Source organism: Passer domesticus, chromosome 10 (genome assembly GCF_036417665.1).
Source record: "Passer domesticus isolate bPasDom1 chromosome 10, bPasDom1.hap1, whole genome shotgun sequence".
Lineage (NCBI taxonomy): Eukaryota > Metazoa > Chordata > Aves > Passeriformes > Passeridae > Passer > Passer domesticus.
Window position 1 is genome coordinate 4,041,141 of NC_087483.1, and position 22,221 is coordinate 4,063,361.

The window sequence follows — 22,221 nt, forward strand, 5'->3', positions numbered from 1 at the left end:
TCAGATTTCTCAATCTCTTTCAAACATCCATGGCAGGAGCTAGCAGGTGGACTGTGTGCATCCCAAAGGCTCCAAGTGCTCCTTAGAATCCCTTCCTATCCAACCCATCGTGTCTCAGGTCAACAGTGGCAAGGCCTGAGCTCTGATGCTGCAGCTAGCAGACCCCGACGTGCTCCGGATTGGGAAGAGACACAACCACCAAGGGAAACAGCAGGGAGGAACTCCAAAACCATTTATTGAAGCAAAACCAATAGGAATTCACATGAATCCAAAGCTGGGCAAGCAGGAGGAGGGATGAGCTTTGTCAGGTTTCTTAAAGGGTCGCTGTGTTTCTGATCCTTAAGCAACCTTTTTATTCCATTCCACAGGTGCTGCTTTGGGATGGTAAGAGGTTGTTTTTTTCCTTCCATTGGAGCAGCATAAAAATAAATCTGTCAACTCATTAAATACACACATATGGGCTGTGGTTTTTTTTGGGTTTTTCTTGTGAGAAAAAAATCACTCCCAGTACTTACAATTAAGTAGCGTTACATTTATTTTATTTATCTTATTTAAATTTCTGGTTTTTAGCTGAAGACTTTGAGACTTGAAGTCTGAGGGTACCTGAGAGGCCAGCACCCAGAGAAAACCAGTTTGGCAGCCAATCTCAGGATGTCTTGTACAGTACAGCAAAGCCCAGGGTGTTTGCTACAGGAGCTCTAACCTGGATCCCAAACACTGGAACACCCAGGACACAGGGAATGCTGGGATGGGGAAGGACCAGAGCAACACAAGACAACACAGCGCACATTTTCCTTATAAAACAGGCAATATCTGTACAACATGGCCACAGCCACAGGTACCTGACTGTGATGGCAGGAAATTTAATACCAGAGGTGAAAACATTTTCTGGGTCTTTCTGTAGGACAGGCTTTCATGAGGCTGGTATCCATGCTGGATCACGCACGTAAATACAAAGCTTTGGTGAAGCTTTGGTTGCACTCATGGGCTGGGCTGCAACCACAGCTCAGCCTGCTCCAGCGCCCTGGGAAATCTGTCCTCCAGCCCTGCTGCCTGCTGCTGACCCTCCCCACCCCAGGGACACCAGCACAAAGGGAGCAGGACGGTGGGAAGTGGAGATAAAACCCCAGGTGAGGCAAAGCAACCAACATCAATAGTACTGGCAGGATGTGCGCAGCAGTGGGGAAGGTTTGTTATCTGCACCTTGAAGGTAGCTCCTTCTCCAGGGTAAAGTCCTGCTTTGTCCATTCCTGTCTCTCCTAGAGATACAAGTCCCCCCTGGAGGCATGAGGGGGATCTGGCAGCACTTCTGCCCGGGGCTGAGGCTGGCAGGGCAGTGCCAGGCTTCCCCCCAGCACTGGATGGTCTTGGGGCAGTCCCATGGGACAGCTGGGCAAACCACAGCTGCTGCAGGGCTAGGAGAGAGAGAGAACAGTGAGGTGAGGAGCTTTGCAGGGTGTTATTAGCACTGGCGGACAGATCCTCAGCACAGAAAACACTGAGCCCCAGACTGGAGCAAGGCCCTTACCCTGTGCCTGCCCTCCTGGTGCCGCGCAGAGCCAGGTGTCCCATAGGAATTCAGTGTCTCCAGAGGGCTGCTGATGCTCCCAAAGTGCCCTGCAGCTGAGCTGGGGGAAGAGCGTTGAGGCATGGAAAGAACAGAGCTCAGCTGCTTTTCAGGAATGAGCTGGTAGAAAGGGGGAAAAAACCTGGGGTATGGAGCCATCTCTTCCCAGGAGTCCTCAGTGCCAGCAGCATCCACACTGCACAATCCATTCAGGTTAAAATGCTGTGGGGGCACGCCAGGCCTGGGGCCCAAGCAGCCTTGGGGCTGGGAGATCACGTTGTTGCTGAGGCCACGAACACCAGGCTGAGCTGGAGACTGCAGCAGCGGGCACACACAGTCCTGCCATGGGCTGGGGGAGGGAGAAGAGCTAGGGCTGTGGCCACATACCCTGTTCACCAGCAAGTGATGGTGCTTGGGCTGGCTGGGTGGTGCCACGAGGTCCTGGCACTGGCTGGGCAGGGAGAAGGGCTGGTAGATATCCTCTTGGAGGGGCTGCACGGCTGAGAAGTCTCCCTGCAGCTGCTGGGCCCTGGGTGGCTCCTGTGGGTTGGGATCTCCTGGGGCTGAGCTGGGGGTCCTGTGCCATGGGGTGCCCTGCACTGGCTGGAAGGAGTGGAGCAGAGTGTCCTCCCCAGCTGGTCTCCACTGGGAGCCACTGGACAGCTCTTCCTGCTCAGCCAGCTCTGGGAGCAGCCCTGGCACAGCACTGAGGGGCTGCTCCCACAGCAGGACGGGGGGCTGGGGCAGGGCAGTGCTGGGCTGCTCTGCATGCTGTGCCAGGTGGCACCTCGAGTCCTTGCTCTCTGTGTGGCTTGGAGCAGTGCCTCCCTGTGGGCTGGGGGCCATGTCTGGCAGGGGACAGAGCTGCTGCCCTCCCTCATACCCATCCACTGGAGGGCTGGGGACACAGAGAATTGGGTTGCTGGCCAGGCTGTTGTTCAGGGATGGGGACTGGTCTGGGTCCGTACTGACCATCACCATTTTCTCATTCAGCAGCAGGAGCTCCAGGTCCTCAGCATTCAAGCCCAGGCCCTCTAAAGCCCTGAAGAGCTCATTGGAACAGCTCTGGTCACTCTTAATTGAAAGCAAGCCCATGGTGTCCAAGAGAGGGTCGTCCTGCTGCAAATCCAGCAGCTTCTCTTGGAGGCTGTTGCCCCTTGAAGAAGCTGGAGTTGTGTCCATACTGCAGACATCCCCTCCTGCACCTGGCAAGGACAAACCCTCGAGCTGGAGAGTGCTGCTGAAGGAAGGGTTTGGAATGGGAGCTGAGTGGGAGGTGTACACCGCCTTGTCCTGCTGCATCACAGCACCCAGCAGAGACCTGGGGTCAATGCCATTCTTCCGGGAGCGCCCTATGTGGCTGCAGGAGGAGGGCCTCTTGGACTTGGCGAGTTTCCCTTTGCTCTGGAAAAGGTCAGGGAAGCCTGGGAGAGGGTGAGTACTTTGGTACAGAAGTGCCTCTCCTGTGGCAAAGGTGAAGGGAAGATGCATGGACCGCTTCCGAAGGTGCTCTCCTCCTTCTTCATCTCTGCAGGGCAGGAAGAGGACACTGTGGCTGGCTCGTGCACAAACCCACCCCACAAGTGCAATGGGCAATTGTGATCCCTGAAAGCCAAAGTCCCTTTGCTACAGCCAGCATGCATTCACACAAACACATAAAAAAAACCCCAAACCTGTGCAGCATAACTGAGCATCACCCCTGCTGAGGGGTGGCCTTGCAGACGGGGATGTGGCTGCACAGCACCAAGCACAGAATCCCACAGCTGCTACTTTAAAAGGCACAAGGAACAACGACAAATCCAACGTGCTGCCCTGCTCAGGACACCCCAGAGCCACGAGAAAGCCAGGCTGTGCCCACGGCAGCCTCAGCACGCACACGAGGGGTCTCTGTGTGACCACGATGTACTCGGGCTTGCCGCTCCTGTAGACGAGCCGGGCGTTGGCCTGCACCCACTTCCAGCGGTTGTCCTTGGTCAGCAGCCGGAACACCGTCAGGCCGCTCTCCCCCGTCTTCATCACTGCCGGGAGGAAGCACCAGGGCTGTCACCATGGCACACTGCCCTTTCCAAATGGAAACAGCAGCAGCGTGGCTGGCAGGCACAGGGGACACCATGCAGCTGAACACCCCTCGCTACACTCCACACCGAGCTCCCTGCAGTGACAGGAGCAGCACAGTGAAGTGTCCTGTGGGGAAAGAGCCACTGGGCTTGGCAGAGCAGCCAAGAGAGCTGCCCCCGTCCCAGCCCACTCATCGGCACAAGTGACCAGGGAGGGGACTCTTACTCCTGACGTGGTTCTCAGCACAGTACAACATGTCAGCAGCGTGGACAAACTGGTACCCGGTGCCACACATCCGCAGCTCTGCCTCGGTGTAGCCCAGGACAACCTTCCCCCTGTGAGACACAGAGAGCACACCGAGCTCAGAGGCAAGGCTGGGGTGGGATGTCAGGAATGGAGCACTGAAAGCTCTGCTGCTTACTTGGCATCGCACGCCAAGGGGGTGAAGTCCAGCTTGTGCTTGGTCCTGAAGATCATGTTCTTGGTTCGGATCTGCAGGATGGACGGGGGCTGCAGGGGTGTGGAGATGGCGAACAGAGCGAGCTGGGGGGGCAGGACAGAGCCATCTTCAGACCTTTTGCTCTGCCCATGAAGGAATTTCAGCCTGCCTTGAAGGTTCAAAGCCTGGGAAGAGAAGAAAAGCTCAGTGTCATGCAGAAAAGTGAGAAGGAAGAGAGCTGCATGGAAAGGAAGATGTTTGTCTACAGAGTTAGTGTGAATAGAGTTACCAAATCACAGCATGGTTTGGGTTTGGAATGACCTTAAGGATCATCTCATTCCAATCCCCCCTGCTATGTGGGGGGGACATCTTCCACTACCCTAGGTTTCTCCAAGCCCCATTCAACCTGGCCTTGGACATTTCCAAGGATGGGGCAACCACAGCTTCCCTGGGCACCCTGTGCTCTCCAGTGCAGAGAGGAGAGGGGATGACCACCAACTACTTGATCTTAAGACATGCTTTTAACAAAAAAAAAACAAGCAAAACACAGGGGAGAAAAGCACTCAATTATTCAAGATTCAGCATTTCTGAGAGGAGAGGAACAAAATTCACAGGAAGAGGCTGTAGGTACAGGCCAAACCTATGAAAAACAGGGAAAGTCTCTTGCTGAGACAGGCAAGTGCTGCACATGGCAGAAAGGAGCATGGGATCTTTCCAGGGGGTGGTTTCAGTGGTCGTGTGAGCCTTCTGTGGCGGGTCTGCCCCTCTCCTGCTGTGGAGGGTCTGGACTCACCAGGAAGCCGGAGGAATTATCCAGTAGGCAGCGAAAGCGGCACACAAAGCTCCTCTCCAGGAAGGAGGAGTCTTCTGGGGGCAGCTGATCTGGCTTGTAGATGACAGCAGAAGAGCTAAGACTCTTCCCTGCTGTGGAAGAGAGGGACTGAGAGAATCAAGTAAGGATTCACCCCAGCGAGGGTTGGAGGCCCCCAGCACTGGGCACTGCAGCAGTTTGCAGAGCCCAGCAACAGAAACTGGGGCGGGGGGAAAGCCACAACATTTGAATGAAAACGTGGCCTGAGCCATATGGGTGCAAGTAGTGAGAGCACGCTGGGCTCCCAGCATCCCTGGGGAGCCACACACCCGGTGACACCCGGGATGGCAGCCTGCCTTTACCTGCTGGAAAAGGCTCACCCTCGGCAGCGTGTGGCAGGTCCAGGGCCCAGCGGAGGTTGCGTCTGAACTCCGGCTGGTCCTCAGTGTGGATGAGCTCGAAGACACTCTGGTGCATCACATCTGTCTAGAGGGGACACGCCATCTGTAAGCTCAGCAGCCCGTCCCCAGTGCCAGTTTTCATGTCCCACCTGGGAACAGCCCGTCATGGCCCCAGTTAGTTTTATCTTACTTGGTTTCCCTGGTGCTCAAATGGGTCCCTGGCTAAATGAGGTTGGAAACTTGCCCCCAGAACTGATGTTGGTGGGAACAGAAAGCACATCTGGCTTTAAGGGCTCCTTGCCCATGTTGGGCCTGACTTCCTCCCCTGAGAAGCCTAAAGAGCCAATACAGCTTCCCTCTGACATCCCCATAACTCAAAATCCTACTGCTGACTTAAGAAATTAGATGAGGACATGGATTTGGGAACAAAACAGCAGCAAGGCCACCCCATCCCTACACTATTCCCAAGAGAACAACGCCTTGGGACCTGCTTCCTGTGCCCAGATGGACAGGTGCCATCTACCCCAGGTGCTGGGGACAGCCAGCTATGTGTGGGTGACACCAAACTTCAGTAGCTGAAGGACTGCAGGTAAGTCCCACTTCCCTGTAAACATGATCTAGTGTTCTCCAGGTTACCTGGGTGCCCAAAGTGCTGGAGCCTTGTGGGATTTACCAGGATTTGAGTGGGTGTCCCAGGCAAAGTGGGCAAGGAACCCCAGACATCTCACCATGGCCATGAACCCCATGAAGGCCCATCAACACGGCTGCTGGAAAGTATTTATGGGCTGATGAAGTCCCTTATCACCTACCAGTGACCACGTCTGGCAATATGGGGTCCAAATTCCACAGACCAAGGAAAAGCCCCATACAACTCCCTGAGACCCTGTGATCCCTGCAGAGCCTCCTCCCTGCAGGGAACCTGGGGCTATTCACCACCACCAAGGAAAAATTGGCTCTCCACAGCAAGTCAGAGTCCCTCCAACCTGATGAAATCCCAGATAGTCCTGGATGGTATGCGAGGAGTAAAATATCAGCCCTTCTGATGTCACCACCAGCACGAAGCCATTGAGTGCCTGTAGGAGAGAGGAGATCAGCAGCTACAGGCCACGACCACTGCACTTTTACAGCAGGACACTGGGCACCAAAGCCTGGCTAGCAGGCAGCTGAGCCACCACAGATGGCCTATCTGAGCTCACACAGCTCCTCCACATAGCTGCCTGGGAATATCCTAATCCAAACTGATGGAAAATTGTGCTTCCATCCTGGGAGCATTCACTCAGACTCAGCTTTGGACATTTATCATCATCCTGTGCAGGGAGCAGATAAAAGCCTCTGAACTTCTTGCACTATGAAAGCAGACACCACCAGAAACAGGTCCATTGTGGTGGAAATGAGCCTTTCCAACAGCCTTGAGGGCCTTGGCAGCCGTGTGTGGCCATCCCAGGCTCCAAAGGAGTGGCCTGGAGAAGGACCATGGAATGCCTGGACTGTCTGTGGGCAAGGAGCAAGGCCAAGGAAGGTGTTGTCTCTGCTGCCCATTCTCTCCTCAAGCTGGCCAGTGCTGAAAGGGCCTGAACCAGTGGAAATGGAAAAGCCAAAAGCTAAAGCACAAGGGTTTGGATTTGAAATTGCAGCAAAAACAATCTGATTTCTGAAAAGCCACTTTCTTCCAAAGCAGCAGGAAATTCAGGCTGAATCTGGTGCCTGAACTTGGGGGAAAAACTACAAAATCCGTGGGTGACCCCAGAGCACCTTTTCCTTTCTGCCAATACATTGCAGAATCATTTAGGCTGGAGAATCCCTCTAAGATCACCACCTCCAAGATCACTTCCTCTGGAACACCACCTGGTTCATGCAGACCCCACACCCCTTAGGTTGAACGCTGTGCTCTGTTTTCACAAACCAAATACCCAAAGCTGCTGTGCCTGTGTGGATTTGAAGCCCCAAGCCCTCCCCACAGAGAAGGGCAAATGCAGCCATCAATCTGAAGTTTCCATTGCATTTTTAATCTTACACACTTAGACAGTGTTACACACTTCACAGTTTACTGGCCCTTCCATCCACTCCTCAAGCTTCAGGATTGCAAAGTTGATATTCAAGGGAGCACAGGGTTTCTTGGCAGGAATAGGCTGAGCTGATCAGAGCCTCCGTCTTACTCAAGAGGGGCTCATTGCTACTGGTTTCATAAATTTGGGAAGCAATTTGGGTGTTTTCCCTGAGCTAAAAACCTCACAGCTGGCAGGACAGGACACAAGAGAAGGGACCAGGGTGCTGGATGACAGTGTCCTTTACACCTGCAGAAGACTAGACGGGGCAGAGAAGCTTCCCTACCAGTCCAGGAGTGCAGCTCCTTTGCAGGAGCTCTGGCTTTCCATCCCTGCTCACTGGCAGCAGGTAGAACACTGCTGACACAGGCACTGACAGAATCCAGGGAAGCGCCATCAAGTGCCACAGGCACAGCACCAACCCTTGCAAGCCTCTGTGGCACAGAGCCCAGGGCACTGGAGACCTTGCCATCCCCCTGCAGTACCCCCTGAGCCCAGCTGCCAGACATCACTCTGTAGCTCAGTGTCCCCAACTTTGAAAATCCCAAGCCACCCAGCAGAGACCTTGGTGCCCATGGTGCTGCCCAAGAGCAAAGGCAGTGAAACCCCATTAAAATCATTGGTTTATCTTCCCAGAAACTGAAGAGCTTTCACCACCACATGGCCACTCCTCCCTAAGGGGAACAGATCCTCCAAGGGACACTCTGGCAGCACGAAGCAGGACCTCTCTGGAAGGCAGGGATCCTGCAGTTTGGGCCCTGTGGCTTTTCAGAGCCAAAGCCATCCTGTACCACTAACCTGGCAGGGAAGTCACAGTAGCCAGCCCTGGCCTGCTTCCCCCACTTCATAATGTACAGACATCAGCATTAATTAGGGCCTGGCATGTAGTCCCAGCCAAGTCTAGTTATTGTTGCTGCCAACTCCTGTTTCATTGTCCAGGTCAGAGTTTCTCCCCCCTCTCCTTCCCTTTATTCCAGGCACAAATGCTCTCTCTGTGTACTGGGGTTGATCTCAGTGTGTGGGAATCTGCTGCAGAGGTTAATTAGTGCTGCCAAATGCACTTTAACCCTTTGAGCAGTTTCAGAGGAAGAGAGGGGAAAAATCAGAGCAGACAAAGAAACAAAAGAAGTTTGGCCATCACAGGTGACAGACCAGGTGGAGGAATGTTTCCTTCGTGGGGGTACAGAGACAGATTCTGAGCTCCTGCCACATCCAGGGTCACACAGACAGACCAGACCCCGAGAGAGCTGAACCAGCTTTTCAGACCAGTCTGGCACCTCTAAAAGGATGGTACCCAGCTGTGGGAGGAGCTGATGAGCAGGACATCAACCCCCAGCAAGCCCTGCCGAGCCGTTTTGTTATATGCTGAGGGAAAACCCTCAGGTTTCTGGTTATTAACCAGGCTGCATTTAGCACTTCTCCCACCAGACACAGATCCTCAGAGATCCTCAAGCTCTCGGCAGGACAGTAATTACACTTTGTGCTGAGTGAGTGCTTGGACGGGAGCTGGGGCTGCCCAGCATGCTCAGCCAGTGCTGGAGAACAGCCAGGCAGGCAGGGGACAGTGCCGCAGCCTGTGCCCAGGTGCCAGGCAGGGGATGGCAGACCTGTGTCCTTGCAGGACCTCGTGCTGCCAGCGTGTGACCTCTTCCCATTCTCTGCACACAGTTTGGGGACAGAAGGTCTGGCACCTCTGAACAAACCATGGCAGCTGCAGCACCACCAGCCTTGTCTCCAGCATCACCAAAGACCACTAGGGAAAACTAGAGCTCCTGGGACACACCCACCTACCCTGTGTTTAAGGGATGAGCACCTATCTGTGTGCTCAGCATCACACATAACCTCCTCAAAATCAGGGGAGACTCCCACAATGTTCTGCTCCCTGTTTACACCAGTGTTTGGACAAAAGCCTCGAGTTGGGATCAGTGTGCCCACGTTGAAAACTGCACTCAATCACTTTGCTCAGTTTGGTTCTCACATTACACCTCTGGCACACTTAGACATGAGGGCAGAGAAGCAGGAAAGATCAATCACCATGCTCAGAAATCCAGCAAGATGTTCCTTACATATGGACTACTTAAAAATGGAAACGTTTTCTAGGAATAATGAAAAAAGCAGGGAAGGAGCAACAGTTTCTTCCCTAGGGACCTTTGGAGGTCATAAACTTCTGCCCAGTGAGAAGCTCAGTGAGCTACACCATATGAAATCACAAATCACCTGCCATGAGTGAAAGAACAGCCTGGTTTTGGAGCACAACTCAAAGGAGTTGGAAAAGGGACAAGAGGAAGATCCAGTGAAGGCATTTTTGAGGAGCACTAACCTGTAGGAGCAGCTCACCCTCTGGAACAGTTGCTGAGTCCAGAGCTGGTCCAGTGCCATAAGCTCCGTCCCTCTGGGCTTCTTTGGCACCAGGATTCTTCAGAGCAACTACACCAAGAGAAGGGAAGGGACATCAGTGCTGCAGGAACAAACTGCCACAGCCGGAATGCTGCAAGCTGAACAGTGCAGGGGAAGCCACCATCCAGCCACAGCCCTTTGCTTCACCCCTCACAAGAGTTGATTTTAACAGGATGTTTCCCCACCCCTCAACTGTTTCAGTCTGGAGTTTTTTTCCCCCACTCCTTCTGCCCCCCTTTTAATAACCTATAAGTAAAAAGCAGTTAAAGCCAGGGATTCTTAAAGCAGGTAGGCATCAGAATAATATAATTATGGAATCATTGAAGTTGGGGAAAGATCATAGCGCTGGTCTTTCCCCAGCACTGCCAAGACCACCGCTGAACCATGTCTGCAAGTGTTGACATTCATGGGTCTTCCGAACACTTCCCAGGACAGTGCATCCATCACTGCCCTGGGCAGCCTGGTTTTATGCCTGACTTCTTTTGTGAGGAAATTCTTCCCAACACCCAAACTGAACCTGCCCTGGCACAGCTTGAGGCCATTTCCTCTTGTCCTGTTCCTTGGTGCTGGGAAGCAGAGCCCAGCCCTCACCAGTCAGGGAGTTGTGGGGAACAAGAAGGCCCCTTCTGAGCGTCCTTTTCTCCAGGCTGACCCCCTTTCCCAGCTCCCTCAGCTTTCCTCGTCAGATTTGTGCTCCAGACCTTCCCAAGCTCTGCTCCCTTCACAGGACATGCTCCAGCCCTTCAATGTCTTTCATATTGTGAGGGGCCAAAATTGAACACAGGATTCAAGATGTGGCCTCAGGAATGCTCAGCACAGGGGACAGTCACTGCTCTGGCCTTGTGGCCATACCATGGCCTTCCTGGCCACATGCTGGCAACACCAGCAGAAGTCTGCCCTACACAGGAGGCATTGCAGGAAATCCCAGTATCAGGAATGTGCCATTTTGAAGGACACAGTCAATGTCTCGTTACAGTTCAGCAACCAAGTGGGTTTACTCAACCAAATTAAGGCAAGCCACGGCTCACAGTGGGAGAAAAACAACATAGAAAACACACGGATCCAGACAGACACCCAAGATCTAATATAGTGGTCCATGCACAATCCACATGCATGAGGGACTCTGTCACTCAGCTGAACTGAGGGATGTGCCTGTAAATTTTGTTCTGTACTCCCCAAGAGAACAATTCCTGGGGACATTTTGGCGTGGATAAAAATTAAAGGGTGAGATGACAACAGGCCTGTGCATGGCAGGCCTGTCCAGAGGACAGAGGAGCTCGCAGGAAAGCTGGGAAGCCTCTTGCCAGCACCACAAGGACAGAGGACAGCATTTGGCCGCTGGTAAACCTGCTACTCCCACTGGGATCTGGGAGGAAAGGTGTGAAACACCAGCTGCAGCACTACTGTGGTCTGCCAGCTCACAGAGGGAGCAAGAGCTCTCCTGGATCTGCCTTTGCCAGCTCCTGGACAGCAGGAGGACTGCCAAGCTCAGAGGTGTTGGGAGCAGCAAGTGGACTCTGGAAGCAATTGGACAGCAAGTCAGGAGGTAACAGCCACCAGCACATAAACAAAGCCAGGCTCTGTGACAGGCTCTGCTCTCCCTGTGCTTTGCTAAAGCAGCTGCTGAAACTCAGCTCCTCCATCTACATGGGGCTAATCCTGAAGGATCTCAGATGCTGCAAAAGGCAGATGTTCCAGACTCAGGTTTTGGTGACAAAGTTCTTCCACCAGGCACAGGACCATCCCAAAGATTGACGCTGCTCCATAACCAAAGGCAAAGCACAGCCCAGTTCTAATACTTACAGAAAAGCACCTGACACAGCAGCAATCCCGCTGCTTATGGGAGCTCTGGAGAATTCCCCAAGCTCAGCCTGCGCAGACTATTTCAGGAGCTGGCCAGGGATGGGCTGACACCAGGACTGAGGTTACAGCACGTGTTTGTACAACCGTGGGTCAGGCCCGAGCCAGCTGGGGCGGACACACACAGGCTGCTGTGGCCTCACCCCTTCCCACCCTGGGTCCCCTGTCCAGACTGGAGCACTCATAAAATCTCAGGGAGGGACAGGCCATGGGGCAGAACAGCATGAGAGAGGCCACAACACCCAGGCAGGGCCCTGTGGTGGGGATGGAGCAGGTTTGTGCCAGGGCCTTTCAGCAGCTTGCTTTCTGATCGCTGGGAGCAAAATGAGGGAGCTATGAATTATTAAAGGACTCCAGTCCTCCGTGAGCTCCCAGCCTGCTGCGCTGGAGGTGAGAGACAAAAATAAACCTGGCTGACAGGAGAGCAGCTAAAGGTGCTGCCCTCTGGTTTAATGGTTTGATATCATCCCTGCAAAAGGAAATCTTGATCTCAACCTCTGCCTAAAAACTGGCTTTAGTATCAGCATCTGGGCTGTGGGGCCAGAGGAGACACATTAACAGCAGAGGACAGCCCGCTATCCTTCATGAGGATGTCTGCCACCAAACAGGATCCAACCACCAGGGTTTGAGGGATAAATCAGAATTCCAATGGAGGCTCCCCCATGAGCTTCACCAAACAGCGCCTTTCCCACCCGAGCCACCCAAGGATCCCCAAAGAGGACGGGCTCTTGCCTGTGGCCACACCAGGCTGGCATCCAGCCTGGTGTCCCCCAGCTTTGTGTGCCCATAAATAGCCCCGTGCAGCCCCTGGGGTCAGCAATTCAGCAGAACTGTCACAGCACATCAGGCTGACGGAGCAGAAGGAGCCAGGAAACCGCCACATCCTCTCTGCTGCGTGCATCCCGCCTGGAGCTGGGCACTGGGAAAGGCGGGATACACCCCAGGCACAGCACACTCCTTCACCAGGGCAGCAAAACCAGCAGCCTTTGCCCCACTGCAGAGCTGGGGACAGGCACTTGCAGGAAAAAAAGAGGAGAATGAAAAGATGAGAAGTGGCTTTTCCTGGGCTCCCTCCCTCTGGCCACCAGTGTCACCTTTGTTGCTGGAGGTGAGAAAGGTGAGAAGCTGGTCACCTGAAAGCAGCGAGGCTTGCACAACTTTCATGCTATTTCTTCCAAGAAACAGCTCCTGCCAGGCCCTGCAGGCTGTTTGGCCACAAAAAGCCTTTTAGCTGAGAGGAAGAAAATCTCTCACATCTCTGGGGAACAAGCTGCCTGCCCACAGCTGCCTCTCCACAGGAGGACGATGCTCCCTGCCCCATGGCCATCCTCACCAGCTCTCTGCTGCCAGGAGGGGCCACCAGGGGTGGGTTTCCTCCCTCCCCTCCATCTCCCGGTGCTTTCCAGCCTGAGAATCTGTTTCATGTGGTGCTGCAGGGACACCTTGCTGCCTACCAAGTTTGCCAGTGAACTCCTGAACCTGCCAGGGCTTTGCAGACCTGGGAAATCCCTGCAGCACCAAGCAGGAATTAACATTTTTCAGAGGATATCTCCCAGGCCCCTTCCTTGCACACAGCAAAAGCTCCTGGTGGCAGCAGGGTTTCCATCAGCCATTGACTCCAAAGGAGAAAAATTAAACAACTCAATCCCAAACCTGCTCCAGGTGTTGATGAAGGAGAAGGAAACCAAACTGCTTCCTGACTCTTCAAGAGCTGCAGGAGAGGGCTGGGCCACCTGTATGGCCACTGTCAGTCTGAGCAGGTTGTGGAGAGGGGACAGAGAAGGATTTTGGTAATGGTGCTCCCTACAAGCCTTCTGCCAGACACCCCAGCACTCACAAGCCACTCTGGGGGAAGGATTGATTGATTGATTTCTTAACAAAACTGCCGTTTATCCATCTCTCTCTTTCCATCATTTGTGCCAAACCCCCAAAGAACTGGTCTTACCTCAGAGAGACTGGAAAAGTCTCTACTCCCACAAATGGATCTCCAGATCTCCCTTTCCCATCCACTTCTCCAGCTTCTCCTTGCTCATGGGCAGAGGGACCTGCAGCTCTGTACACCCTCCTCACATCAAATAGCCCCTCAACATTGCTTTTTCCTACATTTTATTGTTAGTAAGAGAGAAAATATTGGAAATTTAGAAAACATCATGTAAATGGTGAGGGAAGTGGGCACAGGTTTGCTGACACCAGGCTACAGAGCCATCTTTTCCCTGCCTTGCTGAACCATCAGTTGTGTTCAAAGCCCATTTTTCAGCCACTGGCAAATACTTCCTGACTTCCCATTTGTTAATTCATAATGGATACCAAGGTTTTACTTACTTTACTTGCCACAGCTCCCTGTTGGCAAAAATTTCATTAAACAGATGCATTATTTATCCCTGCCTGAATGGTGTGGATGCCCTGCTTTCCAAGAACACTTGTGGTTAATAATGGATGGCCTCTTAAAAGATCTCACTGCACTTTTAGAAGCAAGAAAGCCCTGACTACATGTAGCTTTTGGTTGTGTCACTTGGGTCTCAACGGGAGAAGCACGTGCAGTAGTTTAAACAAGGACAAAGATGACAAGGACCTGCCAGATTTTCCTTCTTCTGCAGCATCATCACTGTTTGAACCCTCCCTCTCTCAGTGCTCCTCCCTCAGGAGCTTTAGTGTCCATCATGGAATGGTTTGGGTTGGAAGGGACTTCAAACACCACCTGGTTCCACTCCCCTACTGTGGACAGGGACACCTTCCACCAGACCAGGAAGGATCATCCCAGCTCAAAGCCTCAGCCTGGAGTTTCTTCCCAGTCCTGCTCTCCTGCCTGCCTCTGCAGGAGCCCTGAGACAGCCCAGTTGCTCATAAGCAGCCTACCGTGAGCCCCAGGGAGCTCCAACAGCTTCTCACCAGCTACTTTCCTGAATCAGGGAAAAACACTTGGCAAGGAAAGCGCACAGCAGGAAAATTGCCTACCTAGAGAAGTTACAAGAATTCTCCACCTTAAATTGCTTCTCGAGGGCAGCTCATTACCCAGGCAATTAAGAGAGCACAGCGATCACAGGACCAGGCTTTGTTTTTCTTAAACCAGCCCTCAGGCTTCACTGCTACAGCTCTCTGCTGTGCTTGACAAACAGCTCAGGAGGAGGGAGGGCACACAAGTGAAGGGATGAGCAGCGTTAGTCCCACACACCCCATCTCAAGCCCTCATCCCTAAGGAGAGGTTTCAGGGGCACAGTCATATAGCCTATAATAATTACATAACTAAAAGCATTTTTCCAGCCTGACCTGACTGCAGCTCAGGCACTTTTTGGGCCACCATAGTTCCAGCAGTAACAATCTGGGTTCATATCATAGTTCAAAGGGTGAGGCTCAGCCTGGAGGCTGCGCATTGATCCTACAGCAGCCACCAACTATTTTAAGAGGACTTTGGGAAAATCCCTAAGCCCCCAACATCCACAAGAGCATTATCTTTTAAAAATACATGGGACATAAAAGTGTTGGACACATGACCTTATGCTTCCATACGGAAGAGACCCATGCAGAGCCCAAACCCAAAGAGACCCCAGAACAACTCTCTGACCCACAATCACAGACTGTGCAGCCGACAAGCCAAAAGTTTCTGAGGCCACAACACGTGCCAGGGTGTTTCCCCCTCTCCTCCCAGCCAGTGATGGACCTGAGCTGCCCAGAGAGCCAGGCAGGATGCTGCACACAGGCAGAGGATTCCCACTCCAAGGCAGGGCTAGCCCATTGCTATGGGGTTCAAACATGCAGCTCCTGGCACCATGGGTTGACCTCTTCCTACGGCCCATAAACCCTAGACTTGATTCAGAGCATCAAGAGAAATCCCACAGATGAATCACTTTACATCAGGAACAGGTCTGTCACAGGCACAGGGCACCCTGGGGACACCCAGGGGCAAGTGAGTGCCCAGCTGGGGCTACACTCACACACCAGAAGGGCCAGTCTTGCTATAGGATGGGAAGCACAGCTCACAGGATGACCTTCCCAGCACCCTGCAGGATCAAACTGTGAGAGACACTTCTCTAAAGTGAGCCCTTGACCACTGTGACATCTGCCAGTTGGCCTCCCACCAGGAGTTTAAGTGGCCCAAGATACACAATGGCACCTGACAGACAAGGTGTCTTTGAGGCATCTTCTTTTTTTAGTAACAAATCCTCTCACAGAGCAAGACACCAACCTTCCCCTGGAGCATCTTTCCTTCTCTCCCCCTTTCCAGAGGGTGAAGGAGGTGGAGAGACAGGGACCCCTCCTCCCCTCCCAGCAGCATTTGCTGGGCCCTTGCTCCAAGAGGCGGAACAGGGAGGGATTAGAGGGGAGCAGCCCGGCCAGGCACCACTGGGATAAGCTGCTGGCACACAGCTGGTGTGACATGCTGTGCAGCCCCTGGAGCACACGGGCTAGGGGACAGGGAGGTGCCCTGCAGCACAGTCCCATCTCCACCAAACCCCACGGGCTAAAAGAGCCTCCAGCAGAGCAGGGAGGAAGGTCAAGGTAGTGAATGAGAATTAAAAATACTTGTTCACCAAGGTGGACAAGAAACAAGGCATTTGGGAGGACTGCTGTAGGGGAAGAAACCTGGATGGCAAAGGAGGACATAGAAGCCTTTAAATCAGCTGGCACTGATGTTTGGATAGGACACTCACTGATGTTTGGATAGGACACCTGGAAGCAACCTCAGCTCCTTTCGGCCCTTCTGGTCCAGGTGCTGGGTTCTGGTCAGTGCTGCTTCTCCAGCAGGATGGATGTCAGATGGGCTGCATAGCCTGCTCCCTGGCAGGACACCTCTCCCAATGTCTCCATACCTCCCATGATCCTGCTCCTCTCCGAAGCTCACCTCTTTCATAGCAAGAAAGCACTTGTGTGAACCTGGGATTGCAAAGTCAGGCAATGGGAGAAGGGAAAGGCACCTGGGAATCTCGCAGAGGATGGCAGTGCTGCCCCATCACAAAGGGAGCCTGTTCAACCTGCCACGGATCAGGAGGAGACCTTGGCTGAGATCCCTCTTCCCCCAGAGCTACCAAACACAGCTGTCACTGAGCTGCTTCCTGCTTTGTTAACTGGAGAGATCTGAGTGGAAAAAATTGAGTGGGATCAGTCTGCAAACACACAGAGGATGCTCTTGTGCATTGCTTGCAGAAAGCCAGCACCAGGCTGGCAGCACATCAGCCCGAGGAAGGGTTTGTTAGGGTAAATAACCCTGCTCAGCAAAGACAGCGCTTGATGATCGCTAGACCACTCCAGAGATTAAACAACACTGAGCAGCCTTAAATCCTCCCAATTCCTGCCACTGAACTGCAGGCCTTGAGTGGTGCCCCCACAAAGCCAGAGAGGCAGCAGGGACAGCTTCCCTTTGGGCTACATAAAGAGTAAAAATGCTCGTGTCCTCAGGAAAAACACATCCCTATAAAAATCAAAGGCCTTTAAGCCCATACAAACTTCCCCGCATATCAGCTATGCATAAATCGAGATGGCAAAGTAACATTATGTGTTGTTAATTATTAAACCGATTAATAATTAATAAATCAATAATTATTTATTTATTCTGGCTGGCATAAACCTCCTGGGTGAATTGCTGTCAGTGATCATGGGCAACACCTGAGACCTGCTCCAGCTGCTTTTCCTCACAATCCATGGCAGCACATTCCAAATTTTGTCCTCGCTTTCCCAAAATCTTCTCTTAGGGAGCACACAAGCAGGGTGGATAGATAAATAAAGTCACTTACAATCAATTATTTTGTGGACAAGCTTACCCAGAGCTCCATTTAAGGATTCTTTTTACACTGGTATTAAGCATCACCAAAGGACTCAGCTGGGTCTGCAATCACTACTTGCATCTGAAAGGCTGAAGCTCTCCTTCTTCCCTGCCATACCTGCCTCGAAGCCATCCCACAGCTTCGGACAGACTGGAAATCGGTGTCATGGAATTAAACCGACAGCGGGTGGGGGGGGAAAAACGACCCAAAACAAATGAGACAATCTCAGAACAGTAAATTCCCTGATGAGGCAAGGCAAACAAATCTCCCAGGCCATTCCTTTCCCAGCTCACCCACTTGCCAGTCCTTTAAGCGGGGTTAAAAGAGAGTGGAAAAGGGAAGGAAGCACTGAATATATTCAGTGAGAAATTGTGGTTACTCTGTGGCTTGAAAACGCAGCATTTTTGAGCCACTGCTACCCCACCAGGAAAATCCAGGGACACCTCAATGCCCTGCTGAGGGTTCCTCTTAATTACAGTTACAGGGCAGTGGAAGGGCTCCCAAAAATAAAAGATTCCCAAAAATAAAATGCTCCCAGATCAACTGTAAGCACATCATGGAATTACTGCTCACTGCCAGCACCGCGCGCCTATCGGAACAGAGGGGGAAAATGTCACTTCCACAGGGAAACTCCCGCATAAACCAGAACTTTTTGTCTCAGGAGAACCCATAAACAATTAACCTCAACCTCGAGATCCCTCTGATCCCTCAGCAGTGCCGAACGCAGCCCCAGCCTGGCAGCTGGAGACGGCACAGCAATGAAATATGGGCTAGAAAAGGGGAGAAAGCAACTCTAGGGGAAAGAAACCAAACTTCTGACGGGTAAAAAGATGAAATTCTAGGGCAGGTAAAGAACAAAATATTCGAGGGGAGGGGAAAACAAAGTTACAGCGGGGAACGGCAAAATTCCAGAGGCGTAAAGACAGGAACGACACAAAATTCGAGGGGGTGAAACGCACCAGAATTTGAAGTGGAAAAAATAAATTAGGGTGGGAGAGAACCCCAAAATCCAAGGGGGGAGGGGAGGGGAAAAACAAAACCCAAAATTCGAGGGGAAAGAAACCGAATCCAACAGCAAAATTGCAGGGGGAGAGGGAAATCCCACAAAATTCGAGGCGGAATAAGGGAATCAATTTCAAGGGGAAACAAAAAAACCCCAAAAAAAAAAAAAAAAAAAAAATTGACGCCTCTAGGGACACACACATTCGAGGGCGGAAAACCCACACAATTCAAGTGGGGGAAACCCGTCAAAATTCAAGGAAGGAAAAAAAAAATCCCACAAAATTCGAGGCGGGATCGACACGAAACTCCTGAAAGGGCGCGAGAAACCAAAAAATTCTTGGGGTAAAAAAAAAGCACGATTCTGGGAGGGAAAGTTTTTGGTGAGGGAAACCCCACGAAACTCCAGGGGGAAAAAAAAAAACCAACCTAGAAACTCTAAGTGAAAAATACTCTGTGGAGGAAAACAAGCCCACGAAGAATTTTGGAGGAAGGGGAGGAAAGGAACTGCAACCACATCGCGGCAGGGGTGACCCAGCGGTGAGGGAAGAAGGGGACAGCACACGGGGGGACAGCACACAGTTCCCGGCAGGAATTGGGAGCAGGGAACGCGCCCGTCGTCCCTTACCGCCGAAGAAGCGCCTGGCGCGCAGGAAGCCGGCGCTGAGGCGGAGCACCGAGAGCTTGTCCAGCCCGGCCACCACGTCCTCGGGGAAGGGCAGCAGCCCCGCCAGCCGCTCCAGCTCCCGGTTCAGCCGCTCCCGGTGCCGCTTGGACGGGTTGGAGCCGCCGCCTTCGGCCGGGCCCGGCCGCGTCCTGCCGGGCACAGCCGCGTTACCGGGGAAGGGGGACAGCCCTCAGCCCTTCCCGGCCCCTTCAGCCCTCACTCACGGCCGCGGCACCGGCTTCCTCCGCCTGCGCCCCGCGTACATGGCCGGGCTGGCAGCGCCCGACCGCCGCTCCCTCAAGGAGAGGGCAGCGAGAGGGAGAGCGGGAATGGGAGCGGGAACGGCCCGCCCCCGGCGAGGGGGGAGACAGGCACGGAGGGGGATTTGGGGCTGCGATGGAGCTGAGGAGGGATTTGGGAGCTGGTGGAGAGGAAGGATGACGGGCGGGAGGGATGGCGGGGGTTCAGGAGGAGGTGAAGGGGCCGGGGTGAGCAGGGAGCGATGGCGGGCGGGGATGGGAGGGTGTTGATGGGGAGGTGCGGGCTGGACCGTGCGGCTAAAGGCTCGAAACATCCACCTGGTGCTCTGCCAGAGATGCACAGACCTGAGGCTTGCAGGCAAGGGAAGAGGCTGATAAGAGGCAAATCCTGCCATGTGGAGTAAGTCTTTATCATGCCAATGTCCTCCCTCACGGTATGGCTCAGCGGTGAAAACTCCGTTCCCACGTCCGGGGACATTCACATACAAGCTGAAGGTACCCATCTCCACTGATGGGTCATAACTAATTCAAATACTCTCTCTTGGAGAGGGCTGCAATGTCTTAGAAGGTGTAAAGAGTCCCCAAGTGTTCCGCGATCCACGGTATTATCCAGTGTGAAGCTCCCCGCCGCAGGGAGAGGTACAGGGCATGTTCCCACAGCAGAATATGAACCCCATGGATGTGATGCTTGTTGGACTGTTTCCCTTCACCATTCCATGAATGTAGTCTGCAGTCACTTTCTCTCCACCCTCCTATCTTTTCCCTCTCTCCCCCCCTCCCGTTTGCTGTTAAATTAAAAACCATGCTACTGACATTGGCATATGGTGTTGTTTACACCTGATTTTGGGCAGAGGCATCTCTGTAATAATTTTTAATAGTCGGATATTAACAAACATGTGTCAATGCCGAGTGTAACCCTGCCTGTGAGTCCCACAGCCCCACAGGGCAGTTTGGGGGTGCAGAGGGGGGACACTGTCATGCCTCTGCTGCCCTGCATGCCTACAGTAGCTGGGGACAGTGACAATGAGAGTGTCACACACCCAGCACCAGCACTAGGCTTTTCCCAGCCCTTGCTCAGTCAAGGAGGAAATGGAAAGACATGGTTTTAGGTCAAAACAAACATCATCACAAAGCAAATCGCCTTTTAATACATCGCCAAACACAGGGGTGAGGCTCCGGACAGCTCTTTTCTCCTTTTCTCCTCAGCACCTTCTTGCTGCCACCAGCAGCACAAAGAAATCACAGAGCAGAAAATGAGATACTGCCACCAGAACAGACTTTACAGCCACGAGGTACAGAGAGATCAGACACCAGTGACAGAGAACAGGGGGGTCTGTCACGGCCCCAAGCAGCAGTGTCCCCAGCCCAAGGCCCGTTTCTTGCAGCACTGGGAGCCCCTGGTACAACCCCAGCACCGTCTCACAGGTGCCAGAACAACAGAGGTCAGTGAGCAGAGTCCATCCTGCTGCTTTTTGGATCTGGATCATGGCCAGTCACCTCCTTGCCCAGCCAAGGTGCTCCTCGAAGCCACCTTAGAGTGGTCCAGCACGTTTCAGCATTGCTCTGCTCCCAGCCTGCAGAGAGGAGCTTGACCTTTCCCAGGTCCTGTGAGCAGAGGCAAAGCTGGGCATGAAGGAAGAGACAGGGAGATGAGGCCACTCTACACCGGGACATGTGGGCTTGCTGCCAGCCCTGCATTAATTACCTGATTTAATTTGATCCTAAATGCTTAACACTGGTGTGAGATATGATGCTGAGGGTGATGGGTGCATGAGGGCAAGGTGTGAATGTCCTCAAGCACTCTGACCTCTCTGACTCAATGTTGCAAGTCAGTGTGGTCTCAAATCATCCCCACCCTTCCCAATTTTTTTTTTTTTGTGGTTTCCCTGATGGATCTGCAAGACTTTGCTCTCACGGTGGGGAAAAAACAATTCATTCACATCTTAGGTTACATACACAGAAAAGGAAGAGAATTCAACAAAGTGGCTGTTCTGGGCTGCAGGAAAATGGTTTGAGGGGCACCAAGTGGGTCTGAAGTGGAGAGGCAGGCAGTGGTCACTGCATCCCTCCCTGCCTTTCCCTCTCACTGCTTTGGCAAGACCACAGGGGGAACACCCACTCTTCTCTGTCCCACGGCACTGTGGAGCAGAGAAGAAGATGACAAGGACAAGCCAGTGACAAACCCAAGAGGAGCTTGGGTGGACCTTCCCCACCCTGCATCCCAGAAAGGTCACAATGGCCTGGTACCCACCTCTCCCAAATTCCCCTGGGAGGCTGCTGGAGAGCCCAAATCCCCAAGATGCCTTCACTCCCACCAACTCCACCTCCCACCAAGACCCTTCAATGCTGCTGAGCTTCTTGAAGTGCTTGGTAACATCTTTTCCAAAGGATTTGGATGGTCCCTGGAGGAGATGGAGAGCACAGGAGGAAAAGAGGCTCAGGCCAGCAGAGATGATGCAGGGGACTAAACAGCAACATGACAAGGGTGGTCCAAGGAGGAGATGAAGAGAGCACGCTGTATTGTTGAGAAACAGCAGTTCAGTGCTACCTGCCTGTGAGGCAGCAGCTCCATCTGCAAGAGGCTGCCCCAAGCACATGGATGTGCCAGCAAGCACCGTCCTTCCTTGGACCCCAGGAGCCTGCAGGCCCCTCCAGTGGCACAGCTGCATCTCCCCAAAAGGCTTCTCATGGAACAAAAAGTCCAAACCACTTCATCTTAGACTGCCCAACAGCATTGGAAGACAAAATCCTGAGAGACCAGGGAGCATGGGGCACCACTGGCAGGCGTGAGAAGAGCCCACAGCTGCTGGTGGCTTTCCAAGACAGGGCTCCTGGTTCACAGTGAGCTCCAAACCAGGCTGCCCACAAAGGATGGTGTGGCTGCACCCCTGGCAGACCCCTTGCTCCCTCCACAGGAGCCAGGTGCCCCATAGGTCCTGCAGCCCTCACACCTCACCT

General features: G+C 53.1%; 1 protein-coding gene across 11 annotated transcripts; it reads right to left on the bottom strand.

Annotated features, from left to right (window-relative positions):
• Positions 1 to 206: 206 nt before the first annotated feature.
• LOC135308456 (aryl hydrocarbon receptor-like) lies at positions 207 to 22,096 on the bottom strand. Of its 11 annotated transcripts, none has more exons than XM_064433389.1 (11): positions 19,609 to 22,096; positions 18,965 to 19,152; positions 9,642 to 9,748; positions 6,260 to 6,349; positions 5,256 to 5,361; positions 4,858 to 4,985; positions 4,047 to 4,249; positions 3,851 to 3,960; positions 3,444 to 3,585; positions 1,529 to 3,095; positions 207 to 1,415 (listed from the first exon to the last, which is right to left on the bottom strand). In XM_064433389.1, the coding sequence occupies exons 1-11, from the start codon at positions 19,764 to 19,766 to the stop codon at positions 1,260 to 1,262; spliced, it is 2,955 nt and encodes a 984-aa protein (XP_064289459.1). In that variant the 5' UTR covers positions 19,767 to 22,096; the 3' UTR covers positions 207 to 1,259. The 11 variants fall into 11 exon arrangements, with proteins under 11 accessions (XP_064289459.1, XP_064289458.1, XP_064289457.1 ...); XM_064433388.1 differs by having other exon boundaries at positions 4,858 to 4,988; XM_064433387.1 differs by having other exon boundaries at positions 5,238 to 5,361.
• Between the last annotated feature and the right edge of the window lie 125 nt (positions 22,097 to 22,221).

Bases quoted from the DNA above. Each gene is read 5' to 3' on its own strand.
- LOC135308456 (XM_064433386.1), bottom strand. From the start codon at position 19,766: ATGGGTACCTTCAGCTTGTATGTGAATGTCCCCGGACGTGGGAACGGA. The intron at 6,350-9,641 runs GTTAGTGCTCCT...TCTCTCCTACAG, and splicing joins AGGGTGAGCTGCTCCTACAG to GCACTCAATGGCTTCGTGCT. The intron at 1,416-1,528 runs GTAAGGGCCTTG...TCTCTCTCCTAG, and splicing joins ACCAGGAGGGCAGGCACAGG to CCCTGCAGCAGCTGTGGTTT.